Source organism: Alosa sapidissima, chromosome 24, assembly GCF_018492685.1.
Source record: "Alosa sapidissima isolate fAloSap1 chromosome 24, fAloSap1.pri, whole genome shotgun sequence".
In the NCBI taxonomy this organism is placed as follows: Eukaryota; Metazoa; Chordata; class Actinopteri; order Clupeiformes; family Clupeidae; genus Alosa; species Alosa sapidissima.
In genome coordinates, this window is record NC_055980.1 from 21,504,973 (window position 1) to 21,532,684 (window position 27,712).

General features: G+C 46.3%; 1 protein-coding gene across 1 annotated transcript; it reads left to right on the top strand.

Moving 5' to 3' along the window:
- Window positions 1-658: 658 nt before the first annotated feature.
- plekhm1 (pleckstrin homology domain containing, family M (with RUN domain) member 1) lies at window positions 659-25,515 on the top strand. Its single transcript, XM_042083469.1, is given in 15 exon segments — window positions 659-891; window positions 1,744-1,835; window positions 5,670-5,923; window positions 8,494-8,637; window positions 9,200-9,658; window positions 9,937-10,678; window positions 11,134-11,308; window positions 15,060-16,078; window positions 16,140-16,257; window positions 18,994-19,139; window positions 19,694-19,801; window positions 19,804-19,889; window positions 20,543-20,606; window positions 21,614-21,771; window positions 22,256-25,515. Coding segments are annotated over 14 exon segments (3,636 nt in total). The 5' UTR covers window positions 659-891; window positions 1,744-1,781; the 3' UTR covers window positions 22,365-25,515.
- The last annotated feature ends 2,197 nt before the right edge of the window (window positions 25,516-27,712 follow it).

Sequence of the window (27,712 nt, forward strand, 5' to 3'; positions counted from 1 at the left end):
GCCGCCAGTCTTGGCCAGGACTCCCTGGGAGAAGAGTTACTGTAACTCAATGGGACTTTTCCTGGTTAAATAAAGGTTAAAAAAAATGACAGAAAATAGCCTAAAGCAATGGCAGCATAGGCTATTTGTATTTCAAACTGAGATTGGCTATGGAACATGAGGCCTGATTCAGTCCATTCAGTCTTATCCAACTGTGAAAATTCATCCATATCATTCTATGAACATTTACAAATGACATTTAAATGTGTGGAATACATAGAACCATATTGAGAACCACTACCCTACGGCCATTCCATTCCATTTTGTTTACTGAGCATTAAATGGGGTTTTAAGGCCGTAAGAAGGGTGCAAGTAGGCCTACACCCCGGCACTGTGGCACCTGGGTTTTTCTTGCCAGTTTTATCTCTTTTTTTCATGACTCAAAAATGATGTTCATAATCCTAAATTGCCTATTATTCTATCACATTCTGGACAGTTGAAAATAGTTGAGAATAATGAACTTTGAATGACAAACATTTCGAACAAAATGTTGAATATAAGAATATAATTTATGGGCGTGTGTTTACAGAGGAAGGGGTACCATCTGACAGGGTATCCGATCCTGCGCAAATGTTACGCAATATGTGTTTCCAATTAGAACATCGTGAACCATTGGAAGATTCCCAAGATGCTCCGCGGCTCTTGCGGAGTAATGCAACAACTTTGGCTGTCGAGCAAGTGCTTGCTTTAGCTCATTTTTTACAGCTTTCTGGAGAATGATTTCTAAGTGACAGCCTTAGTGTTGTCTTCAAAATGCTGAACTGGAACGTACTTTCCCTTTGCCTTAAGAGTTGAAGTCGTTACCGAGAATCCTTAGAAGCGTTTCAGTCACTCGCAAAATATCAAAACAAGGTGAGGACCCAAAGGCTTGTTTTGGCCTTAACACAATGGTCAATGGTATATTTGTTATAACAACATTCGTAACTTCAACTCATTTGAATTTGTGTACTGTGTTTTTTCTCAAGTAGTAGTTTGAGTCAGTCCTTAGAAACGACTGCACTGTGGCTCGAGGAAAACGAATGCTGACGGGACTTAGCTGGTTGGCTAACTAGCTGAAATGTTACACGTTAGTTGACTAGCTGAGAAATAACATACCAAACCTAGTGTGATACCTAGAGTTAGGAGTTAGGAAGTTAACGTTAATAACTGTTGTTACTGACATAAATCTTGATATTATGTTGTATGCCGATCAAGGCAGCTATCTAAACTGGCTCTGACGTTAACTGATAAACAAAGGTGGGCACATAAACCATATAGTACCCTACTCTGCCGTAGTTACGTTAACGTAGGCTAATCGCCAAGATGTTAGCTAGCATTGATCCATAGATATATATACACTGTTTGTTTTATATCCTAGCTACATACATGTATGTAATTTGGAAGTCACCGAGGTTGACTATTGCTGTCGTGTCTGCAGGCGTGACTAACGTTTATCTGATCCAATAGGGGAAGTCAGTCTGGTGTGGTCAGCTCAGCTGTCACTTGAGCTAACGCTGCATCGCTTCCCTTTCCCAAGTGGCAACCGTCAGTTGAATAGATTTGTACCAGAGCCCGTCTTCCTATTACACATTCTCTGTTTGTACATAAACGTGTCTTGCGCTGCACCGAGCCGTTATTTCGACAGCTTAACTGTGGCGACACCTTTCTCTTGCCTGTGTTGTTTGTTGAACAGGACAGTTTGTTGTTTCCCTGATTGTATTCCAGAGTGTCATGTGGGAGTGATCTGGTGTTGATGAGCAGTCATGCTTGCTACCCAAACAACAGAAACGGGCCCCGACACCAAAGACGTGAAACAGGTGAGTGACAGTGATCCTTTTTTCTTTTCTTTCTTTCTTTCCTTTCAAACTCATGTTTGTTTAGCAACTAGTCGGCATACACACTTTGATTAACTCCAGTGAATGATCACGTAAACCCTTTTGAAGTAGATAGCCTCATGAAGACAATGGTGATGAGTTTCGGTTCTTAGCTTATCACAAGGAGAGATTTGGCACTATGACGGCATGCCCTTTTACAACACTGTCATTGAAGTTATCTAAACTAGTTTAGTTAGTTTAAACGTGTTAAACTAAAAATCAAAGTTGGCACAAATTCCAACATAAATGCACAGCCATAAATATAGAAGACCTAGGTTTTTTCCACGTGGAAAAACAAGGCTTGTCTTCACAAATGTGTCAAGGGGGGGAGGGGTCGGTGGTGATAGAGTTCACATGATGTGAAGTCAAAGAGTTCTATTCTGGAATGTTCTGCTTTTGAAGAGAACACCGATTTGTGTGATGTCTTTTATTATGGAGCATGTCATGCATGTTCATGTATTGTGCTAGGCGAAGGGTCGTATAACCCAGTCACACACATTGCCAAGACTTCCCCCTTGTAAAGCGAATAACATGGCTAACATGGCAGCAAATGTATACTGCCACACTCAGCTTTTTGTCTGTGTTTAGGATCAATGATTAAGGCTCTTTCTTCTTTCCTTTTTGAAGGGACCATTGAATGCTAGATAAGGACGTGAACTCCGGCACTTAACTTAGCAAACATTGTAGGATCTATATATCATATATCATAGTTGAGGTGACACATTTGGTTTATGAATGAGGTCTGGATCACTGCGACTGATAGGAAAGAGCCTAAAGGCTGACATTAATGCAAAGCCCCTTGAAGAAGTGATGCATCCAAGTACTGAGTAATAAACGCATCCCGGCATTCAGATTGTTTAACAGCAAATGGAAGTGGACATGAAGCAAAACTCTGTAAAGATAAGGACAGTCTTCATCACAGAATGCAGAAGCAGTGTACACTTACCGTTTGCCAAACTGATGTTAAATCCAACAGTTATAACAAACTGATGTTTACAAGGAACTTTATTGCACTTTATTATGTAGCTGATCTTTTCACTAACAATGACTTTCATCAGAGAAGGACCTATAGTGCATTTCGCATGTTAAGTGTTATGTAGAGTTTTAGATTAAAAAGTTGACCTACAAATAGGACCATAATATTAAGAAACAATCATTTTGATGCAAAGTCAAAAAATGCCTTAGCTATGTGTTGTGCATATCCACAGAGATACACTGAAGTTGACATGCACAGTGCACACTAGTTATCGTCATCCGAGGTTAGGTGCCCTTGAGCAAGGCACCTAACCCCTCACTGCTCCCCGATCGCCGCTGTTGTTGCAGGCAGCTCACTGCGCCAGGATTAGTGTGTACTTCACCTCACTGTGTGCTGAGTATGTTTCACTAATTCACAGATTTGGAGAAATGCAGAGACCAAATTTCCCTCACGGGATCAATAGAGTATATATACTTATACTTATACAACAAGCTGTGTATGAGCAACGGTGTCTCTGTGAACTGTAGACAGACAGTTGGACAGTGGAGCAAGCCTTCCCACCAAAACTGTTCCAACCTATAACAGTATCACCAAAAGGGGGTGCCAGGAAGAGAGGGAAATTTGGGGAGGGGGTTGATTGCTGAGTTCACTCTGGTGTTTTGTTGGTATTTGGCTCAAATGTCAACAGATGTGACATCATCCATAATCGCTGGTGATTCCTTTAAGTCAGCTGAGGGTGATTTAGGATTAAAAGAAGCGTCATCATAACCCTCTTAAAAGAAACAGTTACAGTCCTCTCCTCTTTTCCTTTTGGTGGGATTCTCTCTCTCCACCTCTCTTCCCATCTCTCTCTCTCTCTCTCAAGTGAAACATTACTGTGCTGAACTGAGTCCTGAAGCTTAGCCTTAGTTGACTGACACCCGCTTTGGGTCTGAAATCACGTTAGTCTTGACTTGATTTTGAGTCAGGTTTGCTGTGTTTTTTTTTTTTCTTGAGTTAGTGCAGTGGTTCTCAAACTTTTTCTGTCATTTCCCACTTTGGAGGTAGGGAATTTTCAAGGCCCACCTGGCCCCATCAACTAAAAAAAAAAAAAATGGTTCCACCTCTCAGTATGGGGCGGTGGTACCATAGCAGCGAAGGAGCTGGGCTAGCAAGCATCAGCCAGATAAGTTGAGGGTTTAATTCCCAATTCAATTCTTGAGCAGGGTACTTAACTCTGAGTGGCTCTGAGTGGGGAAACTGGAATTGATGTATGTAAGTGGTTTGGATAAAAGCATTAGCTAAATGAATAAATGAGTGAGTGAGTATCCTGTTCTAGCATATTCTGCAGAGCAGCACCTCTCAAGGCCAACGCCCCAAAAAATGTAGAACTCCATTACTTTTAACGGAGCAAAGCCCACCGACGCCGTCAACACCGAAGTTTAGAAAATTGTTCTATTTCGCTTTGGACAAAGGCGCCTGCCAAATCCCATAACCATAACCATCTCTTGAGCGTCAAATCCATAGACGCGACTTCCATAGGTGTTGTGTCGGCCAGCAGACTCCTGCTTCGACCGTATAGCTGTTGGGTGCAGATTCGTCGTCCTCATCAGATTAGTTAGTAGCGTGTTTTCCCTTCGTCCCACTTGTCACACTCTCCAGGGTGATTCAGTGCTTTTCTCTGCAGTGTTCTCTGTGGCACATGGAGCTGTGTATGGGAGTTCCCGTAGGGTCAGCTGAGATCAGGTGACCTGTGTGTTTAGTGCAGCCGGTGGCTCATTTTCACATGGCCAAACACACTCATTCTCCATTCTCCAAGCACACTCATTCTCCATTCTCCAAAACCCATTCGCTCACCATGAACACACACACACACACACACACACACACACACACATACACACACTTCTTTCCATGCTCCTGTTTTTGTTTTAATAACAGAGACACTAATAGTGAGTGTCTAAAGCGAGAGTTTCCACAAAGCTGACCTTTTTCCATCTTTCCGTGTGTGTGCGTGTGCGTACAGTATGTATGTATGTGTGGTCGGTCTTATTACCAATTCTCCTTTTGGTAGACAGCACATAGAGAGAGAGGGAGAGAGAGAGAATAAGATAAGTTTTTTCCCCCACAATGCCATGTCCTCCTGTGCACTCCTGGGTGTCCTCCAGCGTAACTCTGGTCAAACCGGCTCTGTGGGGAAGAGAAGCGGAAGCCAGCTGATTTGTGTTTGTGATAGTTTGTCATCCTACAGAGCCCTCAAGGTCACTCTCATACACTTTCATCTGCTGAATCCTGACAGATGCGAGGATTTATAACTTTGTCGCCCATGTGTGTTGGGGGTTTGTTGCTTGGCTCACACCAGATTGTGCCAGAAAAAACAGTGCGATCTGAGGTTCCCATTGAACACACATTTACGATTAAAACACTACTGTCATCAGGCTACTTCGGCTACTGTTAATATGGAATAGCTTGTAGTAGTGCAGTGACTGTGTTTGAGTAGAACATCAGTCATCAGTGTTTTTGATAAAACACCAATATCACAACATGGCATAACGGCAGGCAGGTCTAACCACAATTAGACATGGCACCAGGGCCTTACTACCCAGCGCTTCTCCAAGATCTTCCAATCAGAATCCAACAACATGAAAGGATATAAAAAAAATAAAATAGTTAATTTAAGATGACCTTGAGTCTTGTGATGACCTTGAGTCTTGTGCCTTTCTGTAGTCAGTAGTCAGTCTCACTTTCTCTTTGTGTTGTCGTGGTGAATTTCTCTTCCTGTTTCTTCCCTCCTCATTGTGCTCTCCTGCTCTGGCCTGCAGTGGATCAAGGAGAAGATCGCCCAGACCATCAAAGCCCTGCAGAAGCGCTACGTGGCGACGGACACCGCCGTGACCAGTGAGGATGCCGAGGCCAACCTGCTGTGCTGCGCGCTCGAGGCCGCCTTCATCCACGGCATCAAGGGCAAGCACGTCAGGTCTGAGGTCGGAGGTCGCGGGAGGAAAGGGGGCGGAGACAGGGGGGGCACCCTCCCCCAGCCGGACTTCTGGGGGCTGCTCAAGTCTGTCACTCACAGGTAGGTCAAAGGTCACGATCCCTTTTCAGCTCAACCCAAGAGGAAGTGACTCAGTGGTTGCATTTTGATTTTTGTTGTTTTTTTTCTGCCCACTTTCCCTTGACCTCGATTGAAAATGTCATGAGGTCCAGGAAAGCTATGAATAGGCTTTGCAATTATGGCTTATTGTTGCCAGGTGCAAGGAATTGTGGGGCATCGCTATCACCTTTCTGTCTGGACATCAGCTCACTTTGCACTCTGTCACTACTTTGTGTGTGTGTGTGTGACAGTGGCTCAGGAGGTAGAGGAATCATTCACTACTGTGCGTGTGTGTGTGTGTGTGTGTGTGTGAGTGTGTGAGCAAGACAGAAGGCCAGGATTCACATCCCTCCCCCCATATGGAGTCATTACAGTACAGAAACAAGAAGTAATGGAGTTGAAGAAAGCACAGTCAGCAAGTCAGCCTATAGACTTGCTGTACTCCCGGGGTCATTCCACGTCAGTTCAACCAGGGCCCACGCACTTAGGTCTCAAAAAATTCTGAAAAAATTACCAGGTGTACCTATGTTACCCAGGAGACACACTGTAAAATTACTCTTATGTAAGATCAATACTTTCCAAGATACAGCCAGTTTTACATGGGGAGGGGGGTGTCGATTTTGTTCGGCCTCTTTTTTTTGTCAAAGTTCACAAGCCCACAGCGCAAGAACTAAACCATGTAGGAGGCTCAAATTTTGCATGCTGGTACATAAATAGGAATAGTATGTAGCAAAATCGTCACGTTTGGTCTGGATAATCCTGCATGGTCATAGCTGTCCCTCAAAGTTGATACAAATTTTATTGGAGTTTTTGAAGGCTTAAACAGAGCAGGATTATCCAGACCAAACGTGACGATTTTGCTACATACTATTCCTATTTATGTACCAGCATGCAAAATTTGAGCCTTCTACATGGTTTAGTTCTTGCGCTGTGGGCTTGTGAACTTTGACAAAAAAAAGAGGCCGAACAAAATCGACACCCCCCTCCCCATGTAAAACTGGCTGTATCTTGGAAAGTATTGATCTTACATAAGAGTAATTGTACAGTGTGTCTCCTGGGTAACATAGGTACACCTGGTAATTTTTTCAGAATTTTTTGAGACCTAAGTGCGTGGGCCCTGGTTGAATTGACGTGGAATGACCCCCCGAGTAGATTGCCGCCATGTTTCAGTGATTAGCAAAGGCCTCTATCTGCCTGATAACAGAGCTTGCTTTCAGATAGAAAGGGCACAATAGTTAATATAATTGTAAGAACTGAAAGTCATTGATTAGTGGCGTTGTGCAAACGTTCTCCGGGAAAAAAAAAAAAATCTCCTTACCGTCACCACAGCTGGGTGGACTTAATCCACTTAAGTGCTGACTTCAGAATTCCAGAAAATTCCAGAAATTTCATTCTTTGGGTTTATGTGAACCTTGAACCCAGACAGGCGTCTGCTGTCTGACTCTCTTTGACCTTTGACTGGTTCTGAGCTCTCGGGTTGACTACTTTCATCCTCTCCCCTTTTAAGTGGGATCAGTCCCCTTGATACTAATACACATCGACAGGGCTCAACGTTCACTTTTAAAAGTGGTTGCCACTTGTAACAATTTGGTAGCGAAGGGCAACAGGGCAATCAATAATGACGAGTCCTGCATATTGACATTATAGGGTGGAACTACATTTTCAGACACAAGGTTTAGGTGACAGTTGTGGTTCAGTTGGAAACACAGTTAAGACCAGAGAATAACCAAAAATGGCTATTAATGGCTATTCAGTTTAACATGAATCGGTTAATTAAGATTGTGTAGTGTGGAATGCAAAGGCTTGATGTGTTTGGCTGTTTCTGCATTCGCCATAGTTACATCGCCATCCTCTGCTGATGTTGTTATTGTGATAGTTGGGTAAACCTCAGTGGAATGTTTGCTCTCAGATGGGCTGTTACAGGAAAAACCAGTCTGACCACTTAGCGAGGTACATGTAGTGTTAATGTTATTTTTCAGATAGATTGCACATCAGGGAAGTAACAAAGGACATTGTTCTGACCGGCATCAGTGGAAACTACCCAGAAACCTGTGCCCATGTTCTTTTATCTTGTTTTCCCTCTGTGTTAGAGCTCTATTGTTAGCTCTATATTGTACAAACATCAGTTAATTAAGTCTTAAGTGTTCAATTATTGTTTAAAGTACTTTGGTATTAATCAACATACAATATTCTGATCTGATTTAAAATGTCCAACAATGTTAACTGTTAACAATTTGAACAGTTTGTATGAATGAATACTCTCTAGCATGAATGAGTAAAGAAGCATTTTTGATTAAATGTAATGTCAAATTAAGATTTGATTCTATGGTTCACTGTGTTAATGATTTAATTGTAAAGGTCCTTGTTTTGCTGAATTTCCTCTGAGAGAATGTGTTGTGATGGTTTCATTCAGGGCTCATAATTAGCTGGTAGATCTCAAGACACACAGTAATGTTTTAGCATGCTGTTAGACGTTCTCGTTTTTAAAAAGTTAACTTTGAACCCTGGTTTCATTTGAGTAGTAATCCTGTGTTTCCCGTGTCTCTCGGCAGAGATGTGATTCTGGAGCTGGAGGGGCTGAACTTCATCAGTTCTGGCGTGGGCCGGTGCCGGGCCTGGGTCCGTCTGGCACTCAACGACAGCTTGCTGGAGTGCTACCTGGCCTCCCTGCTGAGGGAGAACTCCAAGCTCGCCGGGTATGTAACGCACACTCAGGGAATTATGGGTAGTTATGATATGGCTCCTCTCGCTGCTGAGGGAGGACTCCAAGCTCGCTGGGTACATAACATACGTTCAGGGAATTATGGGTAGTTATTATACTGCTCCAAGATTGCAGGATATGTAATGCACATTCAGGGAATAATGGGTATTTTATGAAGCTATGCTTTGTGTTGAAGGTGACCTCCAAGGTCGTAGGGTACAGTATGGGTTTGGGTATTTATTACACAGCTATAGCCTGCTTGTACGAGTCCAAGCTCATAGGGGTATGTAGCATAGTGCACATTCCTCATGCAATTATGTACTTTTCTCTTTGGGTATCACTATTAAACTCATAGAGTATGTAACATAACGCACATTCCTTGTGCAATAACGTACTGTCTTTTGGGAATCACCGTTTCCATTTCAGTGGTGATCCTCTGGTTACTTCCTAAGTCAGAATGATGGTCCCTGGCCCTGGGTCACAGTCAGTTGAAAACCCTTGTGAATATGAATGTGAATATGTTTATGTGTGTGTATGTTGTTGGGTGCTGTTGCCAGGTATTACCAGCAGGGGGCGCTTCTGCTGGACACTGAGGACCGTGAGGTGCTGCTGAGCCTCCTCCAGGGCCTGGCTTCGCTCTCCTTCCAGCTCTCCTACAAGTCGGCCGTGCTCAACGAGTGGACCGTGACTCCGCTGGCGCTCGCCGGACTCTGTCCTCCGCCTGCCGCCGACCAGGCGTTCCACGCCAACGCCAGCAGCAACGGCAAACACAAAGAATCCTGGGACACGGTCTCGCAGTCGTCGGGGGGCTCCGACGTGGCGGCGGGTCGTGGAGGCGGTGTCACGGAAGGGGTGGCTGAGATGAGGGCGTCAAACCTGAGTCTGGACACCACGGGCTCGTCGCAGCTGTCGTCCAGCTTGAGCTCGGACAGCCTCCTGCAGGGGACGGAGTTCCGCTGCCCGGAGAGGGACTCGTGGGAGATTGGACACGCTGACGCCAAGAAGCCTTACAGAGAGTGAGTACGTGTGTGTGTGTGTGTGTGTGTGTGTGTGTGTGTGTGTGTGTGTGTGTGTGTGTGTGTGTGTGTGTGTGTGTGTGTGTGTGTGTGTGAGAGAGAGAGAGAGATAGAGATGTACGTATGTGTGTTTGTCAGAAAAGTATATGAAAAGACCAGGAAAGCATGAGGGAAGAGAATGTGGATTTAGTGCGTGTGTGTGTGTAAAGGGGTATACTGGTTTGTGTGCATATCTGTCTAAAGTGGTGTTCTCCTGTTTGTGTGTGTGTGTGTGACAGAGAGAGCACGACGTCCAGTCAGGACTCCATGAGAGAGGACTCCTACATCTCCGGCCTCACCGGTGACCATCTCTCTGAGAGCACAGCCTTCAGCAGCCTAGACAACGACACGCACACGCCCACTACCGACACGCACACGCCCGCTACCGACACACACCTCCCATCACCTCCACGCACCTACACACCGGATCCTGACTCCCACCTCACACACACTCTCAACACAAATCTGACGTCGGTCACATGCGCTTCAAATAAGGATGTACATTTTACAAACACACCAGTCAGAGACACACACCAGTTCCCCTTCGATAGCAAAGACGCTCCACTCACCTCGACCCCAGCAAGTGACCCATGCATCAAAGACACACACCTTGGGCAGTCTTCAGCAGCCGATGCACAACTCACGGAATATGCGCACGGCACCGACGCAGGCATCACACACACGCAAACCGGCTGCACATACCTGCAGGTGGCGCAAAGCACTTTAATGGACACGGAGGTGGAGGTTCTAAGACCGAACAAGCGCAACAGGAGCCCAATGCGACGGAACCGTTCCCCCGGCGGCCCGACGACAACTCCCACCCCAGCGAAATCTACCGTTACCACAGCAACGACCTCTGACCCCGAAACAGACACCAAGAAGCCCGATCAGCCGACCCACCCATCCCCAAGCCCTGCAGAGCCAGCGGTGTTTCCACGGCGATCAGAGAGCACCATAAGCAGGCGTAGATCAACAGACGTGGTGAGTGGGACGAACTTCCTGTGTGTTGCTAGGACACCCTGTGCACTGTTTGTGTGCTGGTGTACACTTGACTGAATCTCTTATCAGTTGTTATAAGTTTGGGCCTGCACTGTCAAAGACAAAAAAAAGACACTGAGTGAAACCTACTCCTACCACACAGCAACCGTAACTGACCAGTAACTAATGTTCGACCCAGGTCCTACAGCAACTGTAACTGACCACTAACTAATGTTTGACCCAGGTCCTACAGTAACTGTAACTAACCACTAAACTAATGTTCGACCCAGGTTCTATTCTCAAACCAGCTGTTACTAGTCTGTCACTTTGGATAAAGGGGTCTGCTGTGACCCTTTTTGTCAGTGAACTTTCATTTTGAACTATGTTTAACTAAGTTTCTACAGTACAGTTGAGGCTTCTTGACCCTTAATGGACCCTTAACCTTCTTTCTTTTCTAGGGCCCCACTTCCTGGATCTCGGAGGATGACTTCTACAAACCTGAGACGGATGAATCCGGTAGTCTGACGGATCAGCCTACGTTTGGAGCGGCGCTGATGAATGGGTCGTTGTCTCCGCCACCAGAACCGGAAGTCCCCCAGGTCGCCCCCAGCGTGGTCCACCGCAGACAGATAGGTAAGAAGAGAGGTGTGTGTGTGTGTGTGTGTGTGTGTGTGTGTGAATATTTTTTTCAGACTGTTACCAGTCCACCGCAGACAGATAGGTGAGGAAAGGAGGTTGTGTGTGTATGTGTGTGTTTGCTGAGGACTGTTACATTCTCTGTGTGTGTGTGTGTCTGCGTGTGTGTGTCTGCTAGTGCGTGTCTGCTAGTGCGTGTGTGTCTGCTAGTGTGTGTGTGTGCGTGTGTGTCTGCTAGTGCGTGTGTGTCTGCTAGTGCGTGTGTATCTGCTAGTGCGTGTGTGTCTGCTAGTGCGTGTGTGTGTGTGTGTGTGTGTGTGTGTGTGTCTGCTAGTGCGTGTGTGTGTGTGTGTGTGTGTGTGTGTGTGTGTATGTATGTGTCTGCTAGTGTGTCTGCTAGTGCAGCGGTCCCCAACCAGCGGACATTCCTAACCGGGCCGTAGCCTACGACAAGAGTTTAAAAAAAAAAATGCATGCAAACTAAATTAACTCAATTTAATTCGCAATAAATGTTGTTTTCTAAATTAAGTTCGGGAGGAGCCTTCGGGATGATTGACAGCAATTAACTCACCCACTGCCGCCGCAGGGTATTTAAGCCGACCTCCTTTTTCATACGTCACACGTGGGGACCACGGACAGCTACCTCGCCAAACACGCACTTCTCCCATACATTCTAGTCTAGCTGAAGCAATCATATCGAAGGGCGAACTAGTGAATGTCACATTCGCAATAATAACCACAGACGATGGTGAGCCAGATACCTCAAAGAAAAAGAAGGGGTCATTCAATACGAAATATGACGAGTCATATTTAAAATATGGTTTCGCAGAGGCCGGTGACTCGCATGCACCAAGTCCTTTATGTGTGGTATTTGGCGATAAGTTGTCAAACGAAGCAATGAAACCATCAAAGCTAATTTGACATTTAGAGTCCAAGCATCCTACACTTAAAGACAAACCCCTTGAGTTCTTTGAGCGTAAGAAACGTGAGCAAGAAGGACAAAAAACTAGTGCGTAAAGCAACCACATCGGTGAACGTGGCTGCGCTAAAAGCCTCATAGTGGCTAGTCTGATTGCTAAATCTTAGAAGCCCTTTACTATTGGGGAAGAGTTCATTCTGCCTGCTGGTAAAGGCATGTGCAATGAACTCCTTGGGGAGGCTGCAGCTAAAAAAATAGCTCAGGTACCGCTTTCTGCAAGCACTGTCCATAGGCGACTTGATATGTCAGAGGATATTGAGGCACAGTTGTTAGAGAGGGTGAATGGGTCACCGTGGTACGCTATCCAAGTTGGTTGGTTGCACGTCACTGGCCAGAGTGTTTGAGTTGCGAGAGCCGCTGCAGAGAGAAAAAGTCACCGTTCTGCATATTTTAGTGATGAGGGCTGGGTGTCAAAACTCGCTTACCTGTGTGACATATTCGGGTTGCTTAATGACCTCAACCTGTCACTGCAGGGGAGAATGACGACTGTCTTTAAACTGGCAGATAAAGTCGCTGAATTTAAAGCCAAGCTTGATTTGTGGGTACGACGAGTGGATCGGGGTGTATTTGATATGTTCCAAACAGTAGTGGGGGTTTTGGGAGAGACTGAGGCAGGGCCCTTTCTCACGCAGCTGGTGCGCGATCACCTTGTTGCGCTTTCAAATGAGTTTGAGCGTTACTTCCCACCGAACCCCCCCCCACCAGTCCGTGAGAAAAAAAATGGGAATCAAACTGGTCCATGGTACATAAAAGGTTGGGGACCCCTGTGCTAGTGTGTGTGCGTGTGCGCACGTGTGCCTGTCTGTATGGCTGTCTCTGTAAACCTGACCTATCGCTCCAGGTCATTAGGGCAGACATAATGTTTTATTGGCCGTCATAAAAAGCCACAGAAGAATGTTTACTGGCGGTAATACAGTACGGAAACAGGCTTAGTTTAGGGTTGTGTTTATTCAGCGCAGCCTAGACGAAGTATCTCTCAGTGGAGTGTCCCTGACCCCGCCCTGCCCTGTCTCTCCGTGTGATCCAGACACCGTTCACGCTACAGGTTCACGCACACATGAATGAAAAACTTTGGGAAACACTTAGCTGACAACATGGGTAGCACTGCAGCCTGGTGAACCTAAACAGAATGTCCGCACAGTGTCCACACACCATAGCTCCTAAACTTCTATAATAATAATAAAAAAAAAAAACATCCCTTTTGTTGCACCTAGTCATATACCTTGTCCTGCACCTGACCTAAAGATAGGTGGGATGTGCACACAACTACCCTAAGCAGCCAGACCCTAAAGGCTGGTTAGCCTGGTGAAACCTTGCAGCAGCACTGTCTTCTAGTTTTCTGCTGTAGGCTAGCACTGCTAGTTTTGTGCTGTTGGCTAACACTGCTAGTTTTGTGCTGTTGGCTAACACTGCTAGTTTTGTGCTGTTGGCTAACACTGCTAGTTTTGTGCTGTAGGCTAACACTGTTCTTAAACCTAGAAGTGCTAATACTGCTATGACCACAAAATGTTGCTACTTTTGAAAATGTGTGGTCACTTTGCGTAAGCAAGAAAAGACAAGTCATTAAATCATAAGCGTGGCAGAACATAACCACTGTTAGTGCTGTGGCTTCAGTGTGTTTGTCTTCCTGTTATCAAGTCAGGGGACTGCCAGAGAGGAAGTGGTGTGTGTGTGTGTGTGTGTGTGTGTGTGACACCAGAGGACCTGAGACCAGAGTCACGAGAAAGGAAGAGCATGAGACACACACACACACACACACACACACACTGCAGGCCAGGACAGAATGGGCCAAAGAGTAGACCAGAGTTTACAGAGGAGTCTTCCTAAAATACAGCTGTCAGTGGCCAACCATGTAACAGTGTCCCATCACCACACTCCATAAAGCCCATGTGTGTATGATGCTAGTGTTAGCTTGATAGCTTATGACATTAAGCTGCTGACACATACCGGTAAAATGCGGAGAGCGGTCATAACATTCACTGGTACAAAATATGTCTCTCTCTCTCTCCACCATCCCTCAAGTTGCTCATTATTGAAAAAAGAGTTAACTGCTAGTCATCTGCTTCCTAAAACGTTTGCATAGCGAAAGTTTAAGGAAACATTCAATGAAGTAGCTTTCTGTAAGTTGCTGTTTTATCCAATCCCTATCCTTTCATTAAGCCCTGAAGCAGCAACATTGAAAAACAAATATAACATGTGTCTCCCTCTTTTTCTCTCCTCCTCTCTCTCTCTCGCTCCTCTCTCTCCCTTCTTCTCTCCTCCTTTCTCCCTCTCTCTCCTCTCTCCTTTCTTCTCTCTCCCTCTCTCTCTCTCCCTCTCTCTCTCTCTCTCTCTCTCTCCTTTCCTCTCTCCCTCTCTCTCTCTCTCTCTCTCTCTCCTCTCTCCTTTCCTCTCTCCCTCTCTCTCTCTCTCTCTCTCTCTCTCCTCTCTCCTTTCCTCTCTCTCTCTCTCTCTCTCTCTCTCCTCTCTCCTTTCTTCTCTCCTCTCTCTCTCTCTCTCTCCTTTCCTCTCTCCCTCTCTCTCTCTCTCTCTCTCTCTCTCTCTCTCTCTCTCTCTCTCTCTCTCCTCTCTCTCCTTTCCTCTCTCCCTCTCTCTCTCTCTCTCTCTCTCTCTCCTCTCTCCTTTCCTCTCTCTCTCTCTCTCTCTCCTCTCTCCTTTCTTCTCTCCTCTCTCTCTCTCTCTCCTTTCTTCTCTCCTCTCTCTCTCTCCCTCTCTCTCTCTCTCTCTCTCTCTCTCTCTCTCTCTCTTCTCTCCCCCCCTCCTCCTCAGGTCTGTCCAACCCATTCCGTGGCCTGCTGAAGCTGGGTCCTCTGGAGAAGCGCAGCGCAGTGGGCATGTGGTGGGAGCACCACTGCGAGCTCTCGCCCTTCGAGCTGCGCCTCTACCTGGACCCCGAGGACCGGGCGGCCTGCGACAACTCCTCCCTGCTGCGCTGCGAGGAGGCGCGTCTCCGCGGCGACGGCGAGGGCGGCCGCTTCCTGCTGGCCTTCGCCGGCGGCAAGCGGCTGCACCTGCGCGCGGGGACGCGCGGCGAGGCCGAGGACTGGGTGGAGCGTGTCCAGGAGGCCGTGGCCAAGATCCGCCCGGCAACCGGCCTTCGCCACGGCGACAGTCCTGGTAACAGAAGCCCCGACGACGCGTGGGAGGTCCTCCGCGTGTCGGGGAAGCACTCCGACGGTGAAACGCCCACCACCACCACCACGCCGTCGCCGGTCTCCTCGTCCACGCCAGCCTCCACCCCGGCGAGCCCAGAACACGCCCGCGCAGCCCTGACTCCGCCCCCTCCTCCTCCTCCTCAACCCCTCGCTCTGGACTGGACGCGACCCGCCGACCCGGAACCGGACGCCATCAAAGAGGCGGTGGTGTACCAGCTGGCGGCCGCGTCCCCTCAGGGCTCCTCGCTCTCCCACTTCCCCCCGACGGAGGACTGGACACAGCTGCTCCTCTCTCTGTCCCTGGAGGCCCTGAGTGGTTTCCGTTGGCAACCCGAACTCACGGCGTCCAGCGCCGACGACGATGACGTGGGCGGCGACGGAGGAGGAGGAGGAGGAGGTCACAAGGCGCCGCTGTTCCGCCACGCCATCCAGACGGTGCGCGACGTGGTGCCGGACGCAGCCCGCGGCGGGCCGGAGTTCTTCAAGGTCGTGACCTCGGGCGGGGTGACCTTGACGCTGCGGGCCGAGAGCGGCGAGGAGGCGCGCACGTGGAGAGGTCTCATCCGCGAAGCGCTGGACTCCTACCTGGAGACCGAGGAGGAAGAGGAAGTGGCGTCAGCGGCGGGGGCGGGGGTCAGTGGGGGGAGGAGGAGCAACCGGCGACGTCAGTGCTGGAGGGGCGTGGTTAGCACAGGGAAGCGTGCAGCGATTGGTCCAGCACCGGCTGAAGGGTGAGGCAGCAGGGCTGCTACCACACCTGGGCACCGTGCCGATCGAGAGAGGGCTGGACGCCCAGAGCTTCCGATGCGCAGGTGTGTGTGTGTGTGTATGTGTGTTCGTTCGTGTGTTCTCTAGATAAGTAAGAGTGTGTGTGTTCTCTCTCCTGTTCTCTAAATAAGTGTGTGTGCATGTGTGTTAATGTTCTTTAGATAAGTAAGAGCCTGTGTGTGTGTGTGTCTGTGTGTGTGTGTGTCAGGGATGGAAATTAGCCCCCGCCACCAGCCCAATGTGGGTGAATTTGTGCACTGGCGGGTGAATTTGGTTAACTTACCAGCCACTGTGGCGGGTAAATGGATATGCCACAAATATACAGCCAGATACAGGTGAATTCTTATAGGCTCCGACGGTTAAAAATGAGAAAGTGTCTCGTGGTAGGGATCATGAAATATTATCAGTAGCCTATAAGGGCAGTCTAACCCGCAGCATGGGCGCAGCGTTTCACTTTTTGACACTAGGCTACCATAGGCACACAAAGTGCGTCCAAATTCACACATTCTTCTCTGTTGATCTACTTACGAAGTAGCCTACTCATCACACAGATATCACATGAAAGAGCCTTTTGTCAGCCTTTAAACGCTGCTACAAGCTATAGCTGCTATTTGCTGTGATAAACGGTTATAATGTAATGTATAGGGCTGTCACTTTTGTGAAAAAAATCCTGTTCGATTTTTGAGATATAAGTGTTCATTGAATCGATTGTAAAATTGTTTCCATTTTCAACGGCAAATATAGGCCAATTCACAAACAACAGGCATTAGGACAGACGTAAAGAGTGCGCAAGAGTGCGACGCAAGCCGGCAATATTTCTGATGATTTATTGGTGTGAAGTTTCGTGCCTGCAGTACTGCTGCAGGCTTCAACGTAGCTGTGTCTGTGTTTACGATTAGAAATGTCAAACTAATTCCGCCTACGTTGAACTCAATTGCACAGTTTTTGCATAACCTACCGCTTTTGTTCTTCTCCATTTTTTGGCAAAACACGAGCAGCACAGCAGCTGATTGAAACAGCTGTTTCCGGTGCATAAAATTGGTGGGAATTTTCTTTTTAGCTTTCGCAATGCTTACTGCACTTCAGAATTCTTTTATATTCTTATATTCTTGTTTGTGAATTTTGTTACATCTATCCTTTTTATTTGTTTAATTCGTTTAAAATTAATAGTGTACATATTTGTGACCAGGCACATGTCTCCCCAGAGACATTTTGAGTTATTTCAGATTCTGAAAGTGTAGTTTCAAAGCTACCCAATGATGTCTCACTCATGGAGATCTGATAATATTTGAATAAGTTGTAGCCATTTTAAAGTATACACATCTCAAAGCTACAAGCTGGGAAATCAGGCTTTTCAATTTGACTACTTTCTCTCTCAATCCATGGGAGGGGAACACAATGGTCCTCATTTACATGACATTAAGATCAACCCTCCCCCCTGTTACGGTCACTGATCTGTCAGCCTGCAGTGCTAATGACCCATCGAAACTATCTGTAATGGGTTACAGAACCAGCTAGTAGCAATGGATAAAGTAAAACAAACATGAGATCACGTTTGCAAACCATGTTATTTTGAATGAACACCCAGTGCAAGGCACCAGGTTGGCAATGGATTTAGCAGGTTTAGCAATGGATAAAATAGTCTAAAACGCGAACTAAACAAACATGAGATCACGTTTGCAAACCCTGTTAATTTGAATGCACACACGATGCAAGGCACCCTGCCATCAGTCAAAACAAGACATTCTCGCATTATCCAAATTAATTGCCCACCGAAACTATCTGTAATGGGTTTTGGCTAGTAGCCTATGGTGCCAATAACGACAGTAGTCCTATGTTAGCTAGTAGCAATGGATAAAGTTTCTAACACACAAACTTTATCCCCGTCAAATGTAACTGTGGAAATAGCATCTGATATCTTACGATCTATAGATTAGGGATGTTCTCCAATGTAATGAAGTCGCCTTCATCATCAGATTCAGGTCATCTGCAATCCGCTGTGCTTTGTCCATCTCCATTCCAATTGTAAACAAACAGCATGCTGGTTCAGTAAGTAGCCATGAGGTTACTTCTAGCATACAGCTGATTGGCCGACAAAACAAAAGAGCATTAATAGTCACGCCCAATTCAAACGCTGGTTTACTTCCTGAAACTTAACCATTTTCAAAGACAAAATATACACTTTTAAAGCAACCAATGCTGTTATCTGAAACATGGAATTGCTTCTTTAGGACTTCAACTTGCACATTCTGCAAAAAAACGAAAATAACTAATTTTGAAAACAAAAAACTTCAAAGTCGTTTTTCGCAACTTGCGTCTCTGCGACTTGAGCCTGGTTTTGGCATGCCTGGTCACATTTGGTTAAAATCGATTCCCTATTTTAGTTTTCAAAACTTGTGTTGTTTGGTCCAATCGATTGTGCAATCGATTTTCGAACGTAAAGTGACAGCCCTAGCAATGTATATGTAAATGTAATCATTCTCTGCGCCCATCTCCACACCCATTAGTCTCGGTGGGATATCTCACAAACTCTTTACTCAACACATGACAAACCATATAAACAGCAGACTTTACCGAACACAAAGGTGCAATGCATTCCTGTTTATAATTTGCCGTTCCAGAGTACTGACTCCTCCTCTTCTCTCTCTCTCTGTGTGTGTGTGTGTGTGTGTGTGCGTGTGCGTGTGCGTGTGCGTGTGCGTGTGCGTGTGCGTGTGCGTGTGCGCGTGCGCGTGCGCGTGCGCGTGTGCGCGTGTGCGCGCGCGTGTGTGTGTGTCCAGGCTGTAGTAAGAAGATCGGTGTGTCCATGGGCAAAGCCAAACTCTGTGAGTTCTCCGCTCAGTACTACTGTGAGTCCTGTCACCGTGGCGACGCTATTGTCATCCCCTCCCGCTTGGTACACAACTGGGACCTGACGCCACGAGAGGTGAAGGGACTCACTCGCTCACTCACTCACTCACTCACTCACTCAGACTCTCACTCACTCACTCACTCACTCACTCACTCAGACAGACACTCTCACACTCTCTCATCTAGGGAACAATAGAGGTACAGACCTTGCAAATATACAGCAAGACACCTACATACACAGAGATGGGTACAGTGTCTTTTACACACACACACACACACAAATAGAGTGCAGGCATCCACACATGTACAGAGACACAGGCAAATATAGGTCTCTCTTAATATGTTGCTTCTGTCTTTGTCCTTCTCTCACAAAAACATTACATGCTCATGTTGTTGTTAATACGATCCTGTCATGCAACTTTGCAATCATGCGCACACACTTTACTTACACAGTTACAACACATGTTCACACTCGTTCAACTAGCCAAGTGGATTCCTTCAGAACTGGTTCGACAACTTTTGCCGCAAAGTTTTAGCCTACAGTTGTTTGTATGTATGTGTGTACTGTATGTGATTGTTTCTCTGCGTGTTATGTGTCTCTGACTGTGTGTGTGTGTGTGTGTGTAACAGGTCTCCAAACAGGTCTTGAAGCTGCTTGCCCAGATTGAGCACGAGCCCTTGCTCAACCTTGACCTCCTGAACCCTGACCTTTACGAGCACTCTGAAACCATGGCGAGACTGTGCGGTCACTGCGGCAGAAGCTCCGTCTCCTGGGTGACTACGTGCTCCTGTGCCGCAGCGGAATCAAGAAGAAGCTCCAGGCCAAGTGAGTGTCCATGCACACCAAACACCAAAGCACTTTTCCTCTGTCGCACGCACGCTATTTGTTTATCCAGCACTGGCTTTGCAAAAAACGATGTCCACAGACAAGGTAGAGTATGTTGCATGATTTTATGAATGTATGTTGTATTGCGACATCAGAAGCAAGTCAAAATTGTAGTTTCTTATGTTTCATTCCATCGAACTACAGATCCGCTACCCGATCTGGCAAACTTACATACTGCGGTTATAGCCGATAGAGGGCCGCGAAGCGAATGCAGAAGTGGCGTTCACCCTTTTACGAGTTAATGAACCACTGAAACGATTTTGGAAACATTATTTTAAGGTACAAAAATCTCTTTGGTGTTGCTTTACGCTCCTGACTGTGCGGAGAAGGACCCGTCCCACTACGCGCACTTGCACCCTTGTAGGGCTGCAACGAACGATTATGATAACGATTTATCATGGTCCATTAATCCATTAATCAAACAAATCGATTAATTAACCATTAATCGCGATTAATCGATTAGTTCAATACAAAGTCAGAATGTGGTGAAGAAACTGTCGATCTGTGTTTCTGAAACTCAAAATGATGTCCTCAAATGCCTTGTTTTGTCTACACACCAAAGGTATTTAGTTCAATGCTATTCTGTGTCTCAGGCTCAAGCAGAGGACTTACGTCCTGGAGTCTGACCAGCTCTACAGTGTCATGGACTTGCATCAAGTGAGAAATACTCACACACACACACACACACACACACACACACACACACACACACACACACACACACACACACACACACACACTGTTTTCCTAACCTCTCACCTGCTAGCTTACTAGAAATAAAGTTATGAGCGTGCAGGTGAGCTCTGCACTAGGGGTGTGTATCCCAACCATTTTCATATCCAAATATCCTGCAGTATGAGCATCAGTATGTACCAACGGTTATCTGGTTATTTGCTATATTTCACACACACACACACACACACTGGTTATTTGCTAAGGCTGACACACACACACGCACACACACACACACTGGTTATTTGCTGTGGCTCGATGCAATACCAAGACCACAGAAAATGTATCAGAAAGCATAAAAACTGTAGTGCCATCTGACTCCCATACACAAATACCAAACTGTTAATGAATCTGCGTACCATCTCCATACATAAACAATGCAATGACTTCAAAGTGAGTATTTATTAAAGTATTCCTGTTGACTTACCATGTCATATCCCTGTTAACTTACCATGACTTGCCAATTGTGCTGCTGCAGACAGTGATCTGGATACGGCATTATCTATGTACACACCTCTAGGATTTAACACATGCAGCAACACACACAAATACACACAAACACACACACACACACACACACACACACATCCTGTCTCCTGAATTAACCTCTCACCTGATAGCTGCCTGGAAACAATATCTCATCTTATCATATCTCTCCTCTTGCTTTTGCTTCTGGTCTTTTTCTTTATCGCTCTTACAGTATCTCTGTTTACTGGAAACATCACCTCTTCTCCTTCTTCCTTCCTTACTCTCTCTCTCTCATTCAAATTCAAATTCAAAAATGCTTTATTGGCATGACAAATAAGACATTTGTGTTGCCAAAGCAGTCATACAAAGTATGGAGGGAACATCTCTCTCTCTCTCTCTCTCTCTCTCTCTCTCTCTCTCTCCATAAATGCTCCTGTGTAATCCCTCTTGTCTTGCGTTCCCAGATAGCGGAGGGTCAGTACCAGCCCGTCCTGCTCTCGCTGATCCACCTGTCGGCCGGCCACGTGCACGGCTGTGACCTGTGCACCCAGCGAGGGTTCATCTGTCAGATCTGCAACGCCGATGACATCATCTTCCCCTTTCAGTTTGAGACCACTAGCAGGTGTGCGAGCGAGTGTGTTCTGCCTGCTCCGGCTTCCCCTTTCACCCTGAGAACCTAACGGTTCCTTCCTCCACCCCTCAATGACGTAGGCCTTATTAGAGAGTGGGCACAGTAATTCAACCACTCTTTCTGTCGAAATTTAACATCCTTTATGGTTTAGTCTTCTCTTTCATTTTTCTTTTAACTCTGCATTTGTCTGCGCATCTCTCTCTCTGTCTGATTGACTCTCATACTCTCGGGGGAGGGGGGGGGGGGTTGAGGTTTTGATATGGGATGTTTTTACTTTTTGTTGGTTTCCTTTTGACTACTAATAATCTCTCTCTCTCTCTCTCTCTCTCTCTCTCTCTCTCTCTCTCTCTCTCTCTCTCTCTCTCTCTCTCTGTCTGTCTGTATGTCTGTCTCTCTCTCTCTCTCTCTCTCTGTCTGTCTGTCTCTCTCTCTGTCTCTCTCTCTCTCTCTCTCTCTCCTTCCCTCCCTCCATCAGATGTAAGGGCTGTAAGGCAGTGTTCCACTCGTCCTGTAGAGAGGACAGCCCCACGTGTCCTCGCTGCGTCCGGCTGCAGAGGTACCTGGAGCGAGACCTGCAGGACTGAGCACTGCCGCTCTGTGGGTCCCTCCAGGCTTGCCGTACCCCGTGGGCTCGCTCCCTCCCTCCTCTCCTGTCTAGGAGAACAGAATGGACCAGCACTGATATTCTCCTGATGCTCACAGGCACTGTGTGTCCCAGCGGGCTTTCTGTAGTCGCTGTCTGAGCCAAGGACCAGGAAAAGGAGTCAAGGACGGGGTGCTGTTTGTCCCTTTCTGCCCCCCTTAGCCGCCTTCCTCCTGACAAATCACTTCTCGGTTGTCAGAGGGGGAGCTGGACTGGAGGACGAATGTCACTTCTTAACAGAGGGCCTCTGGAGTGGTCATCTCAGTCACAAGTGCTCTTATTAAAACACACATACACACACACACACACACACACACATATACACACACACACACACACACACATACACACATACATACAGCACGAGCAGGAGGTGCACACTCTGCTTGTGCTGTTGAACTGGACGACACTTGGGACCAACACTATCACCTTTGCACTTTTGCTGGGAGGCTCCTGTAGTTGCCCTCAGCGACGACACCATGGCGACCGATTAGCACCGACTGTTGTACATGCCTGTTTTTCTGTGTGTGCGTGTGTGTGCGTGTGTGTGTGTGTGTCCGTCTGTCCCAGACAGCCCCTGTGGACTCGAGAGCCGGTCACTCTTCAGGTGCCAAGAGACCGCTTCTCACTGCTACACAACATCAACACGCCTCAGTGGCTCCGTCAAGACCACAGTCTGTCCTGAGGGTCCGTCTCTCTCTCTCTCTCTCTCTCTCTCTCTTTGTCTCTCTGTCTCTCGCACGCGTGAGCGAGCGACCTTCTGCTGACCTCTGCCACCACGTGAAGGTCAACGGGGCCTTCTCTGCCAAGGACTGAAGGACTTCTTGAAGGACAATTCACTGTCTATCTATCTCGCCCGACCTTCAGCTGACCTCTCCCAAAGGTCAACGAGGCCTTTCTTTGCCACGGACTGAAGGGTTCTTTATTTTACAAAAAAAAAAAAAAGATGAGGCATCACTTAAGCTTGTTTGTTGAGTTGAAGCTCATTTTTTTTTAACTTGGTGGTTTAGTTTCTTCTCTCGCGTTGAAGCATATAGCCTCTGCATTATTTTATGCTGGTGTAGCCGGGCTCTAATCATGTTTACAAGACTAAAGAGCTGTTCACATCAGGAATGACAACTGTAATTCTAACGATGTTAGCGTCGTTATCGTTATAGTTTATATGTGGACTTTGTCATTCATTTTAGCTGGAGTGATACTTATATGCCGTCATCATTCTTATAACCGTTCTTGGTGTGAATGGGCCTAAAGACTTAAGACCAAGACTAACACAGTCTAACACAGACACTTTTACGAGACCAGGAAAATTGGCTTCTCACGGCCGAGCCAGACGAGGCCACCCTACACCGGGATGAGAACCGTGGCACTGGACTCGTAACCATGGTGATGCATTAACTCTTCTGTGCCTTTCTCAGTTGTGGATCCGTCACAGAGAATGTTCACTTGGACTTGACTGGAGTCTTTTTCACCAATATCTGTGTGAGGTGCCAAATATGTCCACCGTTGACGGAAAAGACTTTGTATATACATGATAGGACTTACGTATTTATTGCTGGCATGGTCAAGAGTTTGACTGTTTTAGTTGTTTTTGTTTCTTTATTTGTTTGGCAAAACAGGACACACACACACACACACACACACACACACACACACACACACACACACACAGGGCCTCTTGCCAGGACATAATGATGACGATGATGATTATCCCTCAACATGGATAATTAAATCATTGTTGCCCTGACCGTTCATTTCAGAGGGCACTGTTTAATACCAAAGTCCATCTAAATCCTGCATCCTTTCGTGGCTGAATCTTTGTAAAGAGGTCAGCAACAGACTGATGGCCAGAGGCAAGAACATGTTTGTTTCTTTTTTGTTTATCTTTAACTCCAGTTTTCAGTGCCATGTTTTAGCACTTTAATGAGAGGTTTTCAGTGGTGTTTTAACGGAGAATTGAACACACGAACACATGCACATACACTCACACCCTCTCTCTCTCACACACACACACACACACACACACTTACACACACCATTACACACACCATCAGGTCTCTGAGAAGTGAGCTCGCATCAGGAAACCTGTTGAGGTCTTCGTGACCTTTCACATATTCTCTGAATGTGGCAGACTGTTTTCAAATGCCTGTAGACACTTTTTACAAATCTGGAATTGCAATGCTTGTTGTGCTGTCTCACAGTTATGTGTATGTATGTCTGAATCTGTATGTATGTATGTATGTATGTATGTATGTATGTATGTATGTATGTATGTAGCTATGTAGCTGTATGCATGTACAAGTCTGTAAATGTATGAGTGAATCTATGTGTGTTCAATAAGGTTTTTGCTGATAGCCCAGCCCCTGAATGAGTTTTTGTCTGATGTTGCACCACTTAATCAGGCCCAGTAGATGGCCCTAAAGGCTACTTTTCTCTAATAACTCGCCTGGATCTAGTGAGACAACAAATTGGCACGCAGTACTCTTCAGCTTTACAGTTTAAACATTATTTCTTATTTTTTATTGTTATTAATGAGTGTGAACTTTAGTTCAGTTACTGACTTTTGTTTCCAGCACAGAGAAACAATAGCTGTCAGCTGTCAGTTGATCGTAGCATTATGTATCATTATAAATAAGTTAATTTATATAAATGAAGCTCACAGATGCATTCTGAGAGTTCCCTGACTAAACCAGAGGTCAGAGGTCAGAGGTCATTACTATTCAGGCTGAAGTTATAGCTGCCACATCTCTCTGTGGGACCAAACTTAACCCCGGGGCAACTCGGTCCCTCTCTCACCATCACTCGGCCACAGGGAATCAGGGCAGCAGCTGCCGGATTCTGCCCACATCCAGGCCACATCTGAGCCAGATGTGGTTGCCGCCATCTTCTTGTTGGGGGGGGGGGGGGGGCAGACGTTAGTGCGCCCTCATCACCAGGCTACCCGTGTTTGATTGGGGACTTTTCGGGATGGTGCCCTTGGGGTCGTTCATGACATGACGCAGACATACAGTGCTTAACGAGATGCAGACTATGGAGGTTATCATACTGATGATGATGTTATGATGACGGATGATGATTAAATTGTGTATAAACTACCAGATGAAGTCCTGGCTGTTTGTGTTCATGTTCTTTCTTGTTTGTGTTAAGGACTGATACGTTGTCCTGAGCACTGCCGAAATGCATACAACTTGAATTTTCCCTGGGGATCAATAAAGTATCTATCTATCTATCTATCTATCTATCTATCTAACAACTACGCTATGTGCTTTGAACATTGAGAGGATGTATGTCATTTGTTCAGAAGATATCTGTTTGTTAACTAGCTGAAAAATGTTTAATGAACTTAACTTGAAGTTGCTGAATTGAACTGACCACTAAAGCATCCAACACACTCTGGAGCAGCTGAGGTGTAAGGAATTACTGATTCCTTTGATGCAAGAACATGTTTAAAAGGCATACCGGTAGTGGGACCCGTGTCCGAATCCGACCCCATCTCTATCTCTCCCACTCACTTCCTGTCTATCTTCACTATCCTGTCAGAATAAAGGCAAAAAAAGGCCCCAAAAAATACTTAAAAGGCTTACCGAACAGGAGATAAATCCACTCTGTATAACGCCTGGACACGTAACAGGACACACCGCAGTATGGGGCTGCCGTGGTTAGCGCTTCGGACTTGTAACCTGAGGGTTGCCAGTTCGAACCTTGACCAGTAGGCACGGCTGAGCAAGGAACCCCTCACTGATCCCCCGGCGGCGCTGTTGTTGCAGGCAGCTCACTGCGCCAGGATTAGTGTGTGCTTCACCTCACTGTGTGTTCAATGTGCGCTGAGTGTGTTTCACTAATTCACGGATTGGGTTAAACGCAGAGACCAAATTTCCCTCACGGGATCAAAAGAGTATACAGTATATACTTATACTTACTTAGTAGCTGAGCGTCAGTCTGTAGCTGTTTAGGCCCTCATGGAAGTACATTGAATTGATTTTGAACAATAGCGCAGCATGGCCAGCATTCAGTACTTTATGAGCCAAGCCAAAAGCGTCTGCCAAATCCCATAACCATAAATAGGTAGGAGTCCTGAATGGGGAAATGTCTTAAGTGTACAGGAATATGAACAGCATAAGGGCAAACTGCCTGTGTGATGGGAAGGGTTTCTACATAATGTGCATTCAACAGACTCTTGAAGGAGAATTCCGGTGATTTTTCATGAACATGTCCCCTAGAGTTCAGTAGTGTAGCTACCTGACAGCTCTAGCTGTTGGCTGCAGCAACTCGAGCTAGATATAACCGATTTATTTATTTTGTTGGGGGGGGAGGGGGGGGTCCGTACTGACAGTACTTGGTGACCTCGAGAAACAGAGATGAGAGGAATTCCGCTCTTTTCAATGTAGGCCTAATACTGCTAATACTGGGTACCCATTTAGCGCAAAGGGGGTGTGACAACAGCACAATCAGTACGCTGATACCTCAACACCCCATGTCTTGTTTGTATACGTCGGTGTGATTGTTTCTTTGTGACTGGAGCCTTGTAAAATGTTTTCTGTAACCCTTGTGTAACAGGCAATAAAGTATTATCTTATCTTATCTGATCTCACATAGTGCAGTATCAAGTGGTATGTGTGTGGCAATGCCAGAGACTCCTTTCTGCTTATTGTACATCAGTGTGCTGTCAAAAGAAAACTAAAACTTATTTTAAGGTGAACCGTCTGTTTGCGGAAGGGTGTCGGCAAGATCAACATTTGGGGAAACACTCTATGTGTGGAACAGAGTCTGCATGCTTGGCCAGTGTTTAAATACCCTGGAGAGACCTTTAAGGGCAAATGTCTGCGGAAATGTCAGCATAGGCTGTGTTTAACAGACACGCTCTAACGACTTTAAGGGCAAACTGTCTGTGTGCAAAAGGAAGGGTGTCTGACCACAATATCATCTGACCTCAGCATGTGGGCACAGCTGAGTAGCCTACTGCATAGAGACATTTTGGCCCTTACAGAAAGAGTTTACTTAGTGCTGGTCATAGGATGGTCTCTTAATGGTGTCCAATGCTGGGGATGATGCTGTGATTTTAGCTGGGGGGTATTCCAAGTACGTGGTTTAATGACAAACCTGGGTAAGTTAACTCAGAGTAAGTGGTAAACCTCCTACAACAAGAGTTAACTAACCCAGGTTTGTCACTAAACCACGTACTTGGAATACCCCCCAGGTCTGTAAACTGAGATGTTGACTTGGTAAACACCACCAAAAGCACTGGCAGCTATGCATACACAATTCTGATCAAACAACAAGAGAACAATATGG